We start from the raw sequence: 21,282 nt of genomic DNA, 5'->3' as shown, positions 1-21,282 counted from the left end.
GACCTGCATACCTGTACCCGTGAAAATCTACGAAGATAGATAGATAGGTAGATAGATAGATAGATAGATAGATAGATAGATAGGTAGGTAGGTAGGTAGGTAGGTAGGTAGGTAGGTAGGTAGGTAGGTAGGTAGATATAGATAGATAGATAGATAGATAGATAGATAGATAGATAGATATAGATATAGATATAGATATAGATATAGATATAGATATAGATATAGATATAGATATAGATATAGATGATATAAATATAAATATAAATATAAATATAAATAATATAAATATATATTTCAATCAGGGTATGGCTAGCTGATGAGAGCTAAATAGCTTGAAATAGATCTACACCAGTCTCCCTTTATTTATTTATCAGCACAAATGCAACACACACAGACACAGACACACAGACAGACAGACACACACACACACACACACACACACACACATACATATATTCATATATTCTATATTCTCACCTTCTCCTTCAGGGGCTTTTCACAACTTCAAATGGGACCTTTAATAGTATAAATGAAATTAGATGAAGTAATGGTAGAAAAAGAGACAGAGAGGGAGAGAGAAATAGGGAGAGAAGAAAGAAAGAAAGAAAGAAAGAAAGAAAGAAAGAAAGAAAGAAAGAAAGAAAGAAAATGTTTCTTAACAGGATATAAAATGTATGGTCTCGATAATTGCTCCATAATGTACCTTTGTATTTATTTATTTATTTTTGCATGGTTTGGATGTAGAGCATTCAGTCCGTGGTTCCGTTTAGTTTTACATAGAAGCAGCCCCCTTTCCCGTGTATTGAAAGCCCACATCCAAAGCTTAAGCTAATCCATCCCATGAAGGAGAGCTAGGAGAGCAACAGTCACTAAACAAAATGAGTTTAGAATCTCATTATGCTAATTTCTATTGTGTGCTTGATCTCGACCTCCGAGAGAACCCTGTTTGGATTTCAAAAACGCCCATGAAAATACCTATTAGCACAAGTAGCTGTAATGAGAACTAAGCCGGCATATGCTTCCCATTCCCTCCATAAATGCATTTTCCCCTTCCTGTTTTATTAGGTCAGCTTCCCCCCCCCCTCCCCGCTTCCCCCTCCCCTTGATTTGCTGAGGTCACATCTTGACTTGTGTCTAGACAGATGGTGAATGAAAGAAGGGCTTGGGGGGGGGATTCTCGGAGGACCGATGGGGAGCTTTCCCCTGCCTTTGGTGCTCTCTGGCCACTTTACCCCCAGCACAGCATCTCACAGCTGTAGTGAGCCAAATTTCTACAAACTGTATCCACAGTGAGTTTCTATGGCAACGGTATCTTAGAGAACACAAACACGATTGGCAAGAGGATTCCTCCTTCTCCTCCTTCTCCTTCTCCTTCCACCCAAAGAATAACAGCAATAGTAATTAAAAAAAATAAAAGATAATGTAGCATATATGAACTACATGAGTTGGTTTTGGTAAACAGCAATAAATTTTGGGGTTTTTTTTAAAATGTTCTTATGCTCCTTATTTTGAAAGAAAAAGTGCAAAACTATGAAGAGTTGGAGAAAGAAGACAAATGTCAGACTAAGTAAAGAAAAGGGGTTTTTTTGCAGGGGAGAGAGAATATCCACATATCCAGGTATTTGTCTAATCCAGGGACATGCAGGCAGGGGAGGCAGAGCCTCACCACTGTCATCATGAAAAGAAAAGAAAATGTAAAAGGAAAAAGGCAAGAGCTGAGGTCAGGCTGAGCTAGTTGCTGCCAGAGTCACCGTGTGGATGACTCTGCTTAGTGCTTAACTGTTTTAAAAAGCCTCAAAAAAACCGCCCTCTACAGGAGGAGGCAGGAGAACAACGGGCCTCATCTAGTCTGACTTTATGATCACTTGAGCAGAGTTAAGCAAGGGTTAAAAGCTGAAAAATTCAAAAAGTCGCTTTCTTTTGCTGGCCTGTGCCCACGGCAGCAAAAGCGGGCGAAAGAAAGAAAGCGCTTTAGACAGTGGGGTGTTGGGGTGCCTGAGCATTCTCAGCAGAGGCGGGCGAAAGAAAGAAAGCGCTTTAGACAGTGGGGTGTTGGGGTGCCTGAGCATTCTCTCCTGTCCCCTGACCCCCCCTCCGTCTAAAGCGCTTTCTTTCGCCCGCCTGAGCTCTGACCGGGGGGGGGGGTGAAAGAAAGCGCTTTAGACAGTGGGGTATTGGAGGAGAGGACTGCCTCACCCGCCATAAACCTCACCGCACGTCACTGTAATCCAAATCCACCCCCCCCCCACTTAAATAAATAAATATAGGACAGAAACTTTGACTAGAAGGCTGCTTCATTAAGTCACCATGGTCCTCACAAAATAGTTCATTTTCATTTGCTTTTTCAAAAATTAAATCTGTAGGGGGAAATTGTGTGGTTATTTAAGAAGTCCTTCCAAAGATACTTTCTCTTTCTTCAGCTGAACCTGAAGGAATTTTCCATGCCGCTACCAAGGAACATACTTGTGGCAAAGGATCCTCCGGGCATCCATTTCCACTTCAGGTTCATTCCTAGGATTTCTCAGCACAAATATTGGTCTGATTTGAACTCAGGGGTGGGTTTCTCGCCCGGTTCCAACCGGGCCGGCAGCGTCCTCGTGCACGCACGCAGTGCACGCATGCGTACTAGCGTCTGTGCGATGCTCCAGCTGCTCCTGGAGGATTGCGCAGGCGCTGTATGCATCCTGCGCATGCGTGGAAGCGCAGAACTTGTCAAAACCGGGTAAGGAGCGCGGGCGGGCGGGTGGGCCCTTCGCCGTTCCCGGAAGTTACTTACTTCCGGGTTCGCCGACCAACCGGTTCGCGGGGACCGCCGCGAACCGGTTGAAACCCACCCCTGTTTGAACTTAACACCAAACTATGGTTTATATATGTATGTGTGTGTAGGCAATAAACTCCTGCCCTCCTTTCTTCCTTTCTTCTACTCTGATGCAAGAAAGAGTTTGAAATCTTCTAAATCCATTTTTAGTTATGTCCAGATCCAAAGCTAATCTTAATTCTGATCCAGAAAAGAATTTTTATACATAAATTTGCATATTGTTGACTTACAATTCCTATCAGCAACTGAGGACAATAGGACATAGAGTCCCACATCTGGAAATGCATTTTAGTCATCCTAAACTATTAAAAAGGATAGCTGTGATTTGTTTTGAGTTGAGACAAAACATCTAACCTGTGTTTGTTTCAAAATGAAGCAAAATTTCCCATCTCCTCTTGCAACTGTGACAGAGACAAAGAAAACTGATAAGCCCTGATTATCAGACCCTTAACTGATTATTCCTAACCAGAAAGATGCCAAAGTGATGAAATATGTATTATGCTACTACATGTTGTTTCTTAGTAATTGCATTGTGATACGGCATGTAAGTACTTAAAAGGCCGAGCTTGCATTGCGATGTTATTGTGCGTATTTTGTGCCTTGCCTGCTCTCCCCACGGATGTCCACGAATCAAACCATTGTTTTCTATTATGCCATGTAGCATGTTTTATTTATATATGTTTATTTATTTTTTATAAACACAGTATATAAACACAGAAAAGAATAAACATATACAAAAATAAATGAATCATAAATTGGTAGGCAAGGGACATTAAAAACATCCGAGCCGAGGTGGCGCAGTGGTTAGAATGCAGTACTGCAGGCCACTTCAGCTGACTGTTATCTGCAGTTCGGCGGTTCAAATCTCACTGGCTCAAAGGTTGACTCAGCCTTCCATCCTTCCGAGGTGGGTGAAATGAGGACCCAGACTGTGGGGGGCAATATGCTGACTCTGTAAACCGCTTAGAGAGGGCCGAAAGCCCTATGAAGCGGTATATAAGTCGAACTGCTATTGCTATTGCTAACATCCAAAAATTAGTTTTCCACTATGCCATTAATAAATTACGACTGACTGAAAATCATGTATGGCTTTGAATGACTACAATCATTATTAAGCTTTAAATTAGAATACATAGTGAGAAATATGGTCAGTAATATATAAATCACCACATAAAATTATAAGCTACAATACATTGAGTCAGAATCTATTCTGCTTTAAGTACCCCATGAAACTGAAATATGAACTATATACATAAAATTACCAAAATTATGGATGGAGTACAAATCCGGGTATTAAGTTTAGTCCAGAAATTGTTTCTATTTTTATTTAAATTCTGTGTTAAATTTACTTTTAAGGTGCAAAGTTATTTTGGACATCAAAGCATACTCCCTTAACTGGATTAACCATTCTCACAAAGAATCAAACACATTTTCTACTAAGAAGCATCTCATAAATGCTTTATTAGCTTCCCATACTGTAGATCAGTGTTCCTCAACCTTGGCAAGTTTAAGATGTGTGGGCTTCAACTCCCAGAAATATGCTGGGCTCAATGGGTTTGCTCAAGGAGGGAGTAAGGAACAAAGAAACAGAAAATGACAACAAAAATATAGTTGAGGTGTAAATTATTCTTGCAGACCTATTTTAATTGGACAAATGAAATTGGGAAAACCTTTTTGTGTTTTGTGTATCTTAATCTGATGGTAGGCTTTCCTTGTGTGGATAGGACTGCAATAACTTTAAGTGGCTATGATAGGATGAGCAGAGATCTGTGCTTCTGTTGAACGACTTATTCTTCCTCACGTATAATTGTCTTATTTATTCTTCAATTTGCATTTTGCAGGACAGACGGTTTAGAACAGGAAGATGGGTTGTTGCAAAACAATAATACATGCTTCCCCAATTGTGAACAAACATAATTATTTTCTTATTTGTTCCTTCATGATACTTCTGCCAAATAAGTGAAGAATAGATTCATATTTAGTTAATTATTATACATTCCTCTAGTATTTTGGAAGACAAAGGTTCAATGTTCTGTTGCAGCCATACAGAGAGCCGAGGTGGCGCAGTGATTAAATGCAGCACTGCAGGCTACTTCAGCTGACTGCAGTTCTGCAGTTCGGCTGTTCAAATCTCACCAGGCTCAAGGTTGACTCAGCCTTCCATCCTTCCGAGGTGGGTAAAATGAGGACCCGGATTGTTGTTGGGGGCAATATGCTGACTCTGTAAACCACTTAGAGAGGGCTGAAAGCCCTATGAAGCGGTATATAAGTCTAACTGCTATTGCTATTGCTATAATGTTTTATATCCTTGAAAACATAGAATCAGAAATTTGCATGTTCATTTTATAGTCCCACACTTTCAATAAAGCTAATTTGGGTCTAAATCTTAACGTGACCAATCATGAATGGTTATCAATAACTGGCCTCGTTTTATGCAATATTTTTTTCTTGATTCCTTTCAAAAAATATGTTCCATACAACTTCACAGCATATTTTTTTGGCTTGGAAAAGGAATAATAAGAAGGATTTTTTTTTAAAAAAAAGGAAAATGTTATAAATAGTTATAAGATCAAATGTGGATTTCTCTTGAGCCTCAGAATTTCTTCTCTGCTGATTTTGGCGTGCTAGAGCCTCGTTTGTTTTTGATTATCATTTTTGAGAAACATTTTCAGTAACAGGATTGAATAATTGATCTTCATCACTAATTATACTGCTCTCCACAGGTGTCTGGAAAAGGTCCAGATGAGACTCCACACCACCTCCAGTTTGAAGGCATAGAAAGGCAGTATGCCTCCTTACCCAGGTAAGCTGCATTGTGTATTTATACACAGCCACTCTTTTATGCAGACACAAGTGTGTGTTTTTTCACAGGCAATCAAGGAGTCTCTCCCTCCTCCCACTATTCCACTGTTTAGCAAAATCTGCATTGAACAGACATCTGGCAGTGAAATGAGAGATTATGTTGCAATTTTGTTATGCTGCCCTTCTGTTGATGATTTAGTGCCATCTTTATAGCTGTGTTAATAATTTAGACAGCCAATTGGGGCGGGGGGGAGGGATGAAGTTTCAGTCACTGAATATGTCAGCAAGAATCATGATCTGTGGAAGCTTGTTCGGTGAGAGTTTAGCCACTTTAGCCGAGCTGGATGAGACATAGCAATAGCAGTTAGACTTACATTACCGCTTCATAGGGCTTTCAGCCCTCTCTAAGCGGTTTACAGAGTCAGCATATCGCCCCCACAGTCTGGGTCCTCATTTCACCCACCTCGGAAGGATGGAAGGCGGAGTCAACGTTAAGCCGGTGAGATTTGAACCACCGAACTGCAGATAGCAGTCAGCTGAAGTGGCCTGCAGTACTGCACTCTAACCACTGCGCCACCTCGGCTCAGATATCCTTTGAGGAGGACAAGGGGGCTGCTGGGAACAGTTGCAATCAGAGTCCCACATCAATGGCTCTAGAGCTTCTTGAAGTAAATTTCATTTTTTTCACAGCCAAGACATTCCTACTGTAGCACCATACTTAGATAATTGATTAAATCTCCACTGATGGAGTGGATCACTATAACTTTCTAATACTATAACTTCCAAGACAGCCAGTTTTGAGGTTAAATCATCAGACTAGAATCTGGGAGACCATGACTTCTATCCCTGCCTTAGGCAAAATATCATCTAGGTGACTGTTGTGGCCCAGCAGGAGCCGTTGGAGCTGCCACCAGACTCCGACAGCGAGGGGCCCTATGAGTCGGCTCTGGAGGATGTGGAGGACCCTGGACAGGGTTCCAACTCCGAGCAGGGCACAGAGAGGCTGGTTGGCCACCAGGAGGCACCTGAGCCTTGGACCAGTGGGGAGGAGACAAGGGAGAGTGAGCCGGACGCCAGTAGTGAGTTGTTCCTGGATGCATGCCATTGAAGAGCTACTAGGCGTCAGGAACAATTATGCAATTACAGGAGGTGATTGCACTCAGCTGGTGGTATTAGGCTCCTCTCCAGACTATAAAAAGGCTACTTGTGCACATGCCCTCTTTGTAGAAGTCAACGCAGAATTGAATGTCGGAGGACATTACTGTGAGCTTGGCAGGCTGGATTGCTGCCAAGCCTTATCTGTGTTTATTGTTGCCTGAGTTTGTCTGAGTTGCTGCCAAGGTCCTTATCTGTTTGTTCTGCTTGGCTTTCAGCCACCGAGGTTTTGGGTTCTTGCTATTAAAGTACATTCCAGTTAAGCTTGTCTCAGCAGTCGTTACTGGACGGAGGAGGGGGTCAGAACAGTGATCTTGGGCCAGTCACTTTCTCTCATTTAGAAAGGAGGCAAGAGCAAACCACTTCCTAAATCTTGCCAAGAAAACTCTAGGGACTTGTCCAGGCACCTGACTTGGAGTCCCTCCCCCCTCACCCACCCACCCCCCAAAAAATCCAAACTGGTTGAAAGCAATGCATCTCAGCCACCACAATGCCAACATTAAATTAGTTGGGAATTCCGATAATCTTGATATACTTCAAAGAAGATGACTATTCCCAGGAAGTATGGGAATTATAATGCAAAACATAGAGGGGACCCCTTCAACAGATGTTGGATATTGAACAGGATATTGGTATTTGTGTCAGTTTTTCTTAATTGTCCCCTTACACTGTTATTCTTAACAATAATAAGCCGCCAAGGAAAGGAAATTCATTCCAGGCAGCATAAAGGAGAGTCTTGTTCACTCAATTATTCTGAATTCAGCCCATAAAATTCAAAGTAAATGTGCATAAATGAAAAAAGAGAAATTGTATTCAGCATTCATAAGCTACAGTTTGCACCTTTTTTCTTTTTTATTATTATTATTTATTTTTAGTCTTATACACACATTTACAAGTATATTATTCTTATCACATTTTAACACTTTTAAACATTCATTTTTCCATATTTAAAAAAAATAAGGTCGCTTACCATCCCATACACCTATTTTGTTTTACCGCCACCCTAATTTCCTTTCCTTTTTCCCCTCCCTCCCTTCTCTACTTTCTTCTTTCCTCCACTCCTTTCCCTTTCCTTCTTCCCCTTCCTCTCCCCTACTCCTCTCTACCTCTTCCCCTTCATACCCTCTCTCCTCTTCTTCCTATCCCTCCCAATCTTCCTCTGCTTTCCTCTTTCTTCTTTCCCTCTCTTCTCCTCTCCTCTTTCTCTCTTCCTTTCCTCTTCTAATGTTGTGGTTGCCTATTTCTTCTCTTCCGTCTGGTATTTTCGGGATGGTATTCCAGCAAACCCAGTTCTAACTTCATATTTGCCATTTTACATTCCCCTTTCCTCGTTATATTTTCCAATCTGTTTCTTATCTGTTCTGACCCCACCTCGTTCCACACCAAAGCACTCCAAGCCAAAGATACTTTACGGAATTTATTAACAGACAGAGAGGTCCTTGGCAGCAAACCAGCACAGATAAGCATTGGCAGCAATCCAGCCTGCCAAGCTCACAATACTGTTCTCCAACATTAGTTAATGCATTGACTTCTGCAAAAGGGGCATGTGCACAAGCATTCCTTTTATAGTCTGGAGAGGAACCTAATTACCACCAGCTGAGTGCAATTACCTCCTGTAACTGCGTAATTGTTCCTTACGCCTATTAGCTCTCCGGTGCCGGGCATTTAGGAACAACTCCCTTGGCTCCTCCCCACTGCTCCAATGCCTGATGTCATGATCACACTCCCTTGTCTCCTCCCCACTGGTCCAAGGCTCAGGCGCCTCCTGGTGGCCAACCAGCCTCTCTGCGCCCTGCTCGGAGTTGGAACCCTGTCCAAGGTCCTCCACATCCTCCAGAGCCGACTCATAGGGCCCCTCGCTGTCGGAGTCTGGTGGCAGCTCCAACGGCTCCTGCTGGGCCACAACACTTATCTATATCTCATTCTTTGAACATATACTTATGTATTAGTGCTTTACTATTTTCTAGTTCCCCACAGTTTGCACCTTTTTCTAAATTACATGCCCAAGACATTATTTTGGAAACTTAAGTCATCTCAATAATATATGGGCCCAGGGACAGTTACTCAGTTCTGTAGGGCCAGAATGTCAGGCGTAATATACATGTTACTTTGTTGTTAATATTTATTGAAACATTCATTCAGTAGTAGGATTTTAGCAAATTAAATATAGAGCAGTCCTCATGAATCGATTATGTTCTCCTTCCCAAACTACGATTATGCTATCTTTGACCTCCCGCTGTCCCTCAGCTCATGTGAACCACACATCTACTTCCACTTTTTTTTAGAATATTAATGTTATAAATGAATAAATTTTATTTCTTAAAAGGGGACGCTTCTTTCACTTTTAAAAGGCTATTCCAACTCTTCTGAATGGCTGAAACTCTATAAATCTTGTTTCACAGAGATCTTGGAAACAAACAATAAATTTGTACTATAAGCAATGTCCATAGTGCACACATACATACACACAAACATACACATTTATTTAATTAGTTCAGATCAGTGGCGGGATTCAGCCAATTCGCACCTATTCGGGAGAACCGGTTGTTAACTTTCTAAGCAGTTCGGAGAACCGGTTGTTGTAAGAAATCGCCTCCCCCCCCCCCCACTTTACAGGGCTAATCCTGTAAGGAAGGCAGGAAGGAAACATTCTGGTGTTGTTTCTAGCCTCATCTTTATTGATCTGCTTACAGAAACTGCCTCTCCGGTTAACCCTTGTTACGTTGTAACAGCTAAGGCGAAGCGCCCATCGACCTGAGTGACCTTGAGTTGGCCACGCCCACACGGTCACATGACCATTGAGCCCCGCCTACCCAGCTGGTTATTAGGGCAGAGAACCAGTTGTTAAATTATTTGAATCCCACCACTGGTTCAGATCTATGGTCATAGTGTAAGCAGGTTTTTCTAATTTAGCCTCCTCCCTTACAGTCACTGTCCCCAGCTTCTCAGAGTAAATTTAGCAAATTCTAAAATACAGAATACATTTATTTGTAAATTACAAAGAATATGACCATGACTTTACCTGACCAAAATATGGTGAAAATCAAAGTAGCATCACACACTAAGTAGCAAAAGAAACCAAGAACATGGAAATGCAGATAATTTATATCTGCCTAACATACCAACATACAATCTAGGAATATATAAGGTCAGAAGGAAGAAAAGATAACTTTCTAAGGCAATGCATCATTCTCAGCGATACTAAGGGATTTTATGTTCAAACAAGGGACTCCCCCAAGAGTCCAGCTGTCTTACAGATTTATGGAACTGCTTTGTTCATATTTTCCTTCTATATATTCTCTCAGATATTACCTACTATTAAAACTACAGAAGTTTTCTACCTGTATGGCAAATTAATTTCTTGGTTAAATTGTACTAATTATGGAATTATAATTAGTAAACACTTTGATGGAAAAGAGGCATTCCACTCTTGGTGATGTGAGAATTCTAACTGTCCCAAGGGTTCTGTCATGTCTCAACCCTTTTTCTTTTAGATGAAAAGAACTGGGGGAAAAACATGGTAATTAATTTTGTTATTAATTTTGTCATATTTTGTATATTCTGTTGACAAACCTTTGGCAGTTTCAAACTTTAGTAAATCATAATAAAGTTGACTTAAATTGGAATGCCAGTGTTCTCATGCAAAAGTTATGACAGAAGTCTACAAAATTTAAGAAAATGTGAAAAGTTATCTGCATATGGTTATCAGCATTCATTGGGGGAGAATCTAATTTGGTGAAGTGTGTGCTTATTAAATTAATGTCAACATCTACCACATTTTAGACTTTCATTGAAGCACACTTCTGAAATATCATGGTTCTGCCATCTACATTCCCTACCAACAGTGGTGGGTTTCAAAAATTTTTAGAACCTCTTCATGATCTCCCAGCTTGTGGTGCCTTAGTCACTATACTAAACTGATTCTTCACAAAGCCCTCTCTAAGCAGGCAGCATAGATCTCTAGTGGTCTAGAACAGTGGTCTCCAACCTTGGCAACTTTAAGACTTGTGGACTTCAACTCCCAGAGTTCCTCAGCCAGCTGTCTGAGGAACTCTGGGAGTTGAAGTCCACAAGTCTTAAAGTTGCCAAGGTTGGAGACCACTGGTCTAGAAGAATGGTCTCTGGCAATTTGTGGTGTCTGAAGAAGACAAGAGAGTATCAAAAAGAAGATGAGAGCAAAAGAGAAAGAAATTTATTCTGAGTGATGTTCTGCAATAATGACCAGCAATTTTTTTCAGATATGGTACAACTTTTTAAAATATTTCAGAAGGGGTTTTAATTTTGTATGTATCATATAAAGTTACACACACACACGCACGCTATTTTGCATTACTGTATGCATTTTTTTTATAGAAGTCACCTGTTTCCCACAAAAATTGTCCAAATGTTTAAATTTATATTAGGCGGTAATAAGAATATCTAATTGGATTTTGGGATCTCTCCTAAGAGGAAATGTTTCCCAGGCTTTAATGCTTTTTAAATATACTTTGATGTAGTTATCTTATTTAAAGAGCATTTGGCACTCCATGGAGTTTCTTATATTCACATCTACGATAAGGTTGGCTACAGTTCACGAATTTAGTATCAGGATAACTATATTTACTTTATTCGTGTGTCATTTGTATCCCTATAGTTTCCCTCCCTGTCCCAAGTGATGGTTAAAATGCAACTATCCATTAGAGAGGCATGTTCCACTGGTTTATTATTCATTGCAACAACTTATTGGTTTCTACGTTTTTGAAAAACAAAATGCCATCACAGCCCTGTTCCCATTCTTTCGTTCAATCCTTTTGCTGCCACCATGCTTATACTCAGTGGTGGGTTTCAAAAATTGTTCGAACCTACTCTGTGGGTGTGGCCTCCTTTGTGGGAGTGGCTTGCCATCCATGTGACCGGATGGGAGTGGCTTGCCGCCCATGTGACCGGATATGAAATTATGAATTAGTACTTAGGTCGGTCCAAGTAGCTATTCAGAAACTCTGGCATTGAAGCATGCAAGTCTTAAAGCTGTCAAGTTACAAGATCCTTGCACCCCCTAACCCTTTAGAAAAAAAACTAGGGATCTTCAAACCTGACAGCTTTAAGACTTGTGGACTTCAACTCCCAGAATTCCTCCTCCAGTCACGTTGGCTTAGGAACTCTGGCATTGAAGCATGCAAGTCTTAAAGCTGTCAAATTACAAGATCCTTGCACCTCTAACCCTTTAGCAGTGGTGGGTTTCAAAAATTGTTCGAACCTACTCTGTGGGTGTGGCCTCCTTTGTGGGGGTGGCTTGCCGCCCATGTGACCGGATATGAAATTATGAATTAGTACTTAGGTCGGTCCAAGTAGCTATTCAGAAACTCTGGCATTGAAGCATGCAAGTCTTAAAGCTGTCAAGTTACAAGATCCTTGCCAGTGGTGGGTTTCAAAAATGTTTGGAAGCTCTTCTGTAGGTGTGGCCTGCTTTCCGGGTCCACAGGTGGAACCTCTTCTAACCGGTCCGGTAGATTTGATGAACCGGTTCTACCGAATAGGTGCAAACTGGTAGGAACCCACCTCTGCTTATACTTCTCTCCACTCCCCTTTATTCTGTCTCTTCTTCATGTCCATTATTTTTCTAGGCCTATAGACAAGGCTGTCTTCCATTCCATCCCTGAATCCTCTTCATTTCTTTTATATGTGCACCATTATAAGATGTAAAAAACTGAATATGCTCCCCAGCTGTGCATGTCCTAATTGATTTCCCATTCAGTTCTTCACCATCTCAACTCTTGTGTCTCACTTTGATGGTAACGTTGACTTTTTATAACCTTGTTCAATTAATACACTTTATTTCTGAACACTAGTATTCCAGTTATCCTAAAAAATGAGAAATCCATTTTTAGCCCTAACATGGTAACTAGCTCATTTCAAAATGCATTTTGGAATGATATATGCTAATAGAGTAATGTGGTAAATAGAAGGAGTAGGAAAATTTCTAGAGGCACCAAGAGCTGGACATAATCCAAGGAATTTTGGAAAGAAAGAGACCCTTTTCCTGATTTTTCTAAGACAGAGCAAAACTCCCTACTTCCAATTCCAGCCTCTACCAGCCATAATATACCAATCTAGGTTTTGGGGTTTTTTTGAAAAATCAGTCATACAGTCAGCTTGTATGACTTTGGTCCTTATAGCAATAGCAATAGCAGTTAGACTTATATACCGCTTCACAGGGCTTTCAGCCCTCTCTAAGTGGTTTACAGAGTCAGCATATTGCCCCCACAGTCTGGGTCCTCATTTCATCCACCTCGGAAGGATGGAAGGCTGAGTCAACCGTGAGCCGGTGAGATTAGAACCGCTGAACTACAGAACTGCAGTCAGCTGAAGTGGCCTGCAGTACTGCACCCTAACCACTGCGCCACCTTGGCTCTTTTATAGCGAATCGGCATGACAATATATAATATATATTGCTGATGAATACTTTCCTACTATGGAGTACCTGCTCAGTCATCTGGTCTTTCCGATGGGATATGCAGCTTGTGGAGTCTGCCTTTTCAACTGTCTTACTTTTTTCAAGTGTGGACAGGATAGTTCAAGAGAAACCCTGTCATGTCTGCATGCATTTTAAGTCAGCCAACAAGAATATGTGGCTGTCATTCTATTCAGATAGTCAGTCCTGTCCAAAGCCACAGACAGAGTGTATGGAGAAATACAGAGATAACCTTGGAGGAGGAATGCAAGAGTGTTTGAGTAAACATCAACTTAGCCCTGGGAAATTAGAGGGGGTGAGAGGAGGAAAAAAAACCCCAAGATAATCCCACCTTTATTCTCTTTGCTCTAAGAGAGGAATATGGAAATTCCATCAGGCTTTCAAGAGTCTGTTATCATAACCTATAACGATGAAGGAGAATTGCTGTAGGAGGTGGCATTTTTCCCCCCTGACCTGGTTTATCTCAAAGGGCTGGCACAGTGTCATGTGGAAAAAGTATATTATAGGTTGGACTACATATTATTTTGGTGTCCTGTCTCAAAGTTAAGATTGTTTTCTGCGAAAGAGATTGCTTATGCTCATCCAGTCCTGATCGAGTCCGTTTGATGAATATCGCTCTTAGTAAGTAGATCAGATAGGAAACACAGCCAGATGAGCAAATTCTGCTTTATGGTAAAGCTACATTAACCCAATCTTCAAGGCTGAAAGTATAAGTCTCTCACCATCTACTTTACATCCAGTGGTGAGATTCAGCCGGTTCGCACCTATTCGTAACTTTCTAAGCAGTTCGGAGAACCGGTTGTTGGAAGAAATCTCCTTTTGTTTTTTTCCACTTTACAGGGCTAATCCTGTAAGGAAGGCAGGGAGGAAACATTCTGGTGTTGTTTCTAACCTAATCTTTATTGACCTGCTTACAGAAACTGCCTCTCCGGTTAACCCTTATTACATCATAACAGCTAAGGCGAAGGGCCCATCGACCTGAGTGACCTTGAGTTGGCCAAGCCCACCAAGTCACACGACCACCGAGCCCCACCTACGCAGCTGGTCATTAGAGAGGCAGAGAACCGGTTGTTAAATTATTTGAATCCCACCACTGTTTACATCCCAAGAAACTAGGGAGGATCCATTCTGCACCTCTTGCCCCACTCACTATCCAGCTGCAGGCTATCATTTGACCATTCTCTAGGCAGCATCTTCTCACCCAATCTCCAGAAGTGTTTACCGCATGCCTTCACAATGAAAGTTTTGAAGCACTTTGGAGGGAATCAGCACACTGGCTGAAATAATTAGACACCCGTGTATTATTGCTACCAGTTGAGGTTACACAAAACGGTCTCAAGCCAACTCAAGAAATTAGTTTTGAGTAAATGTCCACCCTAGTTGACATGAAGATAAAGTGAGGGAGGGGGAAGCTCACTCCGATTTGCAAGATAATAGCAATAGCAATAGCAGTTAGACTTATATATCGCTTCATAGGGCTTTCAGCCCTCTCTAAGCGGTTTACAGAGTCAGCATATCGCCCCCACAGTCTGGGTCCTCATTTCACCCACCTCGGAAGGATGGAAGGCTGAGTCAACCTTGAGCCGGTGAGATTTGAACTGCCGAACTGCAGATAGCAGTCAGCTGAAGTGGCCTGCAGTACTGCACCCTAACCACTGCGCCACCTCGGCTCTTAAACATCCTAATCTATATGGCAATGGTTTCATAGTTGGATATATCTTCTTGGGATGACGTTACTGGACCACTTTCAAACTGTTCACTGTTCTGAAACATACCATGGCAAGTTCACTGACTTCAGTTTTCACATCATTATAAGTCAAAATATAATGGTCCATTTGTTTCCAGGAACTAACAAGATGTTGAATAGGATCTTTAAACCCTCAAAAATGTCCTTTACAAAGAGGTGATTTCCTCTTGAACTTGCCCAGTATGTAGAACAGGCTTACCTCCCTTTATGAAGTTCACCTAGTATCCCCATAAAAAGCAGGTCATTTTGTGGCTTCCCCCATAAAACATGGAATTCCTTACTGCTTGAAGTCAGTCTGGTTTGAACTATTTCTGTTTCCAGAAATAAGATAAAAAAACATGGCTTTCTTTTGGCTTTCGTTGGTTTCATTTAGTTGGTCTCCTATCAGTTCTCACGTTTCTGATCAAGTGATGTTTTAAATTATACACAACGTGGTGTTTTTTTTAAAAAAAAACCTTCATAGATTTAAATATAGATTGTGTTTTTAAATCTGTTTTTTATAAGCTTGTCATCTATGAAATGTGTTTTTAATTGGAAAAAAAAATGGAATTAAAATGTGGCAAATAAAATTGGTGAATGAATAAATATGCCAGTTGTAGCTGGAGAGAGCAAATGGTTCCTAACTTCTGTACTCCCACTGTAAAAATTAGGCCGTGTGAATGTGATTCCTAAACAGATTCCAACTTTCATATCAGAGCCTTCCTTGGAGTATTGGGTTTGTTAAATTGTAGTAGTCTAACTCACAACAGGCAAGGTTAACAGAGCAAGGTTGCTAATGCTCTGGGAGTTCTCAGTTGTTATGAAAAGCTGCAAAGAAAACATCCAGGATTCAATCAAACCAGTCATGTGACCTCATATTAATCAAAGTTTGCAGTCATCACTTGGCAACATTTGGTGGGAAACCTTTTGCTAAGTCAGATCTTCCCAAGGGCTCAGGAGTGATGGATACTCATTCTCATACTGGATTGTGTTATTTAATCTCCAGGAAGAAAGGGAGAATAGAAATGTGAAAGCCACGGATTTGCAGGAAAGAGAGATTCTTTGCCCCGAGGCTCTCTAAGACAAGCACTGCAGAAGACTGTCAAGCAATATTTAATCTCTTCACATAGAAAAAAAAAATAGCATGAGATCTGGCCAATTCTGCAATGCCCCTTTGGCCCCTGGACATAGTTGGAGAACTTTCCTGTTAAGAAATGCAGTAACCACTCTCTCCTTCCGTCTGTGACACCGTAGGCAATAGGGATTTTTATCCTGAGTATGGGATGAAATCACAAACCAGTTTCATAGGTGAGACTTCTCTACTTTCTCAAAAGTTGTTGTTCTCGCTTGCTCTTCATTTTCAGTTTTGTTGTAAGCTGCTTTAGTTCAAACAATAATTTTGTCTGAGTCATCTTGGGTAAGCAAATTATTGGTGCCCAAAATTCTAGAATCACTAGAAGCAGAGGTCAGTCACCAAGGCCCTTAATGATCAGTATTAATGTGATATATCTCCCAAGGAAACCTGGCAAAGAAAAAATGCTGATTCTTTTAAAAAATCAATATTTTGATTCTTCTAAGTCCTTCTCTTGGTACAAGAACAGCATTTTTAGTCTAAAGGACACTAAGATAAATATGAGAAGGCTAAGAGAGAATTGTCATCATATAATTCATTTCTAGAAGAATGGGGAAAAGCAGAGCGGGAAGAGCCTATCTTTAGAAGCATCCGCCCTATCTTTAGAAGTTTGCTTAAGTTTAAAAAGAAGTATTAAAAGAACATCTAGAATTCTGCTTTTCTCCAGCGGTTAAAGAAGAAAGGTTTAAATGAGCCACACAAGGGAGCAACTACTCCCTTAGAATATTATTTACTACAGCACAGAGAGGGTATTAAATAATCTTCGAACAAAGGTGAATTGAGTAACTGATAACTTGCATACATTTGTCTGCTTTTCCAAACCTGGAAATAATTCATTAATTCATGCTTGTAATCACTCTGAGATTTCTTATAGTCCTATTCTTTCTCTTGAACGCACATACGCACCTACTGTCCAATCAATCTCTTCAATGCTACTGTACGAAATTAATCTTCCCAGTTGGAGGCTTTTGTTTTCTGAAATCACCTTCCCATTTTCAACATTTCCCTTGAGATAGAACCAGATTGCAAAGCTTGCAATTACTTGCTTTTACAAGGTTAGATGCAGGTGTAAGCTTCGCATTGCATCTGTGTTTCATTCTTCCCTCTTGCTGACCAATATTTGTATGTACACCTTAGCAATGGTGTGTAGAATGCATGTAACAATTGCTTATATTTCTCTCCTGGAAGTCAAAGGGTCCTTTGAAAATGTAATGTGTGTGCTGATTGCAAGAGCCCCACAGTTGCACTCTTTTCTTTCCGTGAAATACGGAATTGTTCATTATTTTTCCATGGAAAAATCATCCAATTTGTAATTCTCCTTTTTCTTACTGAAATCAAATGCCTGTTAAAAAGGCTCTTTTAATATCCAATGTCTGACTTTACTAATGTAACTTTCTGAAAGGTATATTCGAAATACATATTTTTTTTTCATTCCTATCTGGTGGAGAAGGTTTATAAATCAATGTGGTGAGCTACATGCAAAACATACATGTTCAGTCCCTAGCATTTGTTGAATAGTACTAGTGCTAGACTTATATACTGCTTCACAGTGCTTTCCAGCCCTCTCTAAACAATTTTACAGAGTCAGCACATTACCCCCAACAATCCGAGTCCTCATTTTACTGACCTGGGAAGGATGGGAGGCTGATTCAACCTTGAGCCTGGTAAGATTTGATCTGCCAAACTGCTGGCAGGCGGGGATCAGCAGAAGTAGCCAGCGGTACTGCACTCTAACCACTGTGCCACCTCGTTTTTCAGAGAATAGGACTCTGAAAACTAAGGAAAGCACTTGTCCTATGTACGGTATTTTTTAAGAATTTGTTTACTCTTTGCATATCACCCTTGCTGTTTAACAATCTCATTCAGAGAAGGGAAAGGAGAGGAGGAAGGAAGGAAGGAGAGAAGAAAGAGAAGAAAGGGGGGTAGGAAGGAGGGAGGGAAGGAGAGAGGGAAGGAAGGAGGAAAGGAAGGAGAGAAAAAAGGAGGGAAGGAAGGAGAGAAGGAGAGAAGAAGGAAGGAGGGAATGTAGGAGAGAAAGAAGGGGGAAAGGAAGGAGAGAAGGAGAAAAGAAAGGAGGGAAGGAGGGAAGGAAGGAAAGAAGGAAGGAGAGAAGGAGGGAAGGGGAAGGAGGGAGGGAAGGAAGGAGGGAAGAAAGGGGAGTAGGAGAGAAGAAATGAGGGAAGGAAAGTGGGAGGGAGGGAAGAAGAAGTAGGACCATTGTAAGATAAGATGGATCTATGGGATGTTAAGAAAGCAATCTTCAAGTATATTGTCAACTGTAGGGAAAAATTGTTATAAATACATGTTATTAATAACAGTTATGAGATCCTATAATTGTGAATGTATATATGAAATTGATAAAATAAAAAAATAAAAAAAATCTCATTCAAAGCAGCAGATAAAATAGTAAAAGTGTAAAAGAAATCAGCGTGCAAACGGAAACTTGTAGGTAAATAGCTAAGCTCTATAATACTCCGCAGGAAGGAACTGAAGTTAGTATCTGGGTTGAATGCAACGACAGGAGGGACTTTTCTCCCATATTCCAGATATGAAGAAAAGCTTCCTTCCAGATACTGTATAATTCCAAATGGGAAGAAGTGGGGTTTTTTTAAAAAAATCATTTGAGCCCAAGATATTTTGACATGATTTGAAGGTTTTCCAAGAAGCAAACTGGGAATGAGTGCAGCTCTTAGGAAATGAGTGTGATGCATCCCCAACAACACAGCTGCAATTAATACCTTTGTTTCTATACTGGACTAAACAAGTTTTGTCAATTCTTCAAAGACAATCAGTATATGATGCATTGCAGTAATCACTTCTAATGATTGTAACAAATTAAGGAATATTTAGTTCATGTTAGTGTATATATAAGCCAATAAGAATATGGGATAAAGTGTCAGCGTTCTAAGTATCATGTAGAATTAAATCAAAGTCCAAGGCAAAACGATCCTTAAAGTTCCAATTTAATAAAGCAGACATCTTAGCACATCTGTGTTAATCCCAATTCTGGAAATGACATCAGAATTCCACCCAGTTAAAAGTTCATGATCTTGTCCCCACACCTACAATCCATCACAGGGTCCAATCTTCTTCTTCCACGCTGGCATCCACACCCAGCTGCTTCCGGTCAGGTGTACTGGTGCGGAGACAAAGGATGGCTTCTAGTAAAGAATGAAAACAATACATTCCACAATCCTACTCCTGTCTATTTCCCCCCCCCATCAACTATACTAAAGAAACAGCATAATAAAATAAGAGAAAGTGTGGCAGGCCAAAATTCTAAAAGAGCCGAGGTGGCGCAGTGGTTAGAGTGCAGTACTGCAGGCCACTTCAGCTGACTGTTATCTGCAGTTCAGCGGTTCAAATCTCACCAGCTCAGGGTTGACTCAGCCTTCCATCCTTCCGAGGTGGGTGAAATGAGGATCCAGACTGTGGGGGCGATATGCTGACTCTGTAAACCGCTTAGAGAGGGCGGAAAGCCCTATGAAGCGGTATATAAGTCTAACTGCTATTGCTATTGCTAAAAGGAATATAACATAAAGGTAAGAATCTCTTAAGTTGAGCTTGACTTCTGAGGACTTCATGGATATATATATAGGATTCTTTTTATATATATATAGTATGAAAAGAGGTTGGCATTGTCTTGTCCTGAGTTTTTTCTTTTAATCTTCCCTGCCCTCTGACTTCCTGACAGTCTCCTGTTCAAGTATTAATAAGATCTGACCTGCTTCTCTTTCTGAGATCAGCAGAATCAGCTGCATAATACAAGCTTGCAGAAAGTATTACTGAATTGCTGGGGACGGACGTAGGAAATCTGGAGGTCATTTTTTTTCCTACAGCATCTCATTTGCATTTTGATATAGGATATGTAAGAAGTAATTATCTTTCTCTAGACACCTGCTAACCTGCCAACTTGGAACTGCTGGTCACCTATTGCTAGCAGGCTAATGCTGAAATACAAGAATGACTTCCTTTAGCCGTTTGAAATGCTATAATCCAGTTCAGTTCATCGTTTGCTGTTTTGTTCTGTTTAAAAAACAAAAACAAAAAGCTTATGATAGAAAGGGAATAATTAGGTTGAAGCGGGGGGGAGGGGAATAAATATCAGGATGTCATTGTACCAAACCTTCTAAGGCTTTTCCATGAATAATATAAGGCTAGTAGAAAACAGATCAGTTTTAGATCTAGATCAGAGGTGGGTTCCTACCAGTTCGCACCTATTCGGTAGAACCGGTTCGTCAAATCTACCGAACCGGTTAGAAGAGGTTCCACCAGTGGACCCGGAAAGCAGGCCACACCTACAGAAGAGGTTCCAAAAATTCTTTGAAACCCACCACTGGTCCTTGGATATGATTATTCTACACTATCAAGCTCCTATTTATAAAACTCAGTGCCTCTGTGAAAGGTAAGGATGACTACTGCGTTTGTGGTGCAATCAGAACATTGCGTGTGTTGAAGTTGTTTTAATGCAAACCAAAGATGCCTTTTCAAGAACAAGTTTACATCCTATTCTTATGCATGCCAGTGCTGTGTGTGAGGTAATTTAAGGTGGTTCTGACAAGTGTCGTCGGCATCTTCATATCCGGTCACATGGTCGGCAAGCCACTCCCATCCGGTCACATGGGCGGCAAGCCACTCCCATCCAGTCACATGGGCAGCAAAGCCACTCCCACAAAGGAGGCCACACCCACAGAGTAGGTTCGAACAATTTTTGAAACCCACCACTGATCTAGATGATTAAAGCAGCAATTTTCATGGGTTACAAAAAGATCTAGTGCATTATTAGCAAGGGTCACCCACTATTTAGGTTCTGGTTTTGAAGCTATGTGCAACTTTCTTGCCAAGGCATATTTCAAACCTTTTTAATTATGAACTTTTGTTTCTCAGTGCCAAATACCCCTAATATCTGAATGGCCCTACAACAGGGGTGTCAAACTTGCAGCCAGCGGGCCAGATGCATTGCCTGCTAGCCACATCCACACCCAGTTTAACAAAGGGGGGGGGAGTCACAATACATCATGTAACGCTGCAAGTTTGACGATCCTGCCCTACAATGTTAATCCATGCTTTAAAGGAGATCTTCCTTTTAGAAACCTCTCTCTACCCAAAGACTCCATCACAGGAATTCTTGGCATTAACTCCATTGTTTCTTTTTCTTTTTCTTTTCTTTTTTGAGAAAATTAATGTTTTTATTTTCC

General features: G+C 40.8%; 1 protein-coding gene across 1 annotated transcript in view; it reads left to right on the top strand.

The window, feature by feature from the left end:
* Window positions 1-21,282, top strand: part of PARD3B (par-3 family cell polarity regulator beta) — a 587,816-nt gene that overhangs the window by 525,857 nt on the left and 40,677 nt on the right. The window contains exon 22 of the mRNA XM_087706906.1: window positions 5,542-5,621. Coding sequence (XP_087563032.1) covers window positions 5,542-5,621 — 80 coding nt within the window. The remainder of the gene's footprint in view (window positions 1-5,541; window positions 5,622-21,282) is intronic.

Source organism: Thamnophis sirtalis, unplaced genomic scaffold (assembly GCF_051295495.1).
Source record: "Thamnophis sirtalis isolate CommonGarterSnake01/CBP01778 unplaced genomic scaffold, rThaSir2_p1.2 scaffold_1, whole genome shotgun sequence".
Taxonomy (NCBI): domain Eukaryota; kingdom Metazoa; phylum Chordata; class Lepidosauria; order Squamata; family Natricidae; genus Thamnophis; species Thamnophis sirtalis.
This window is presented reverse-complemented; position numbering and strand designations above follow the sequence as displayed.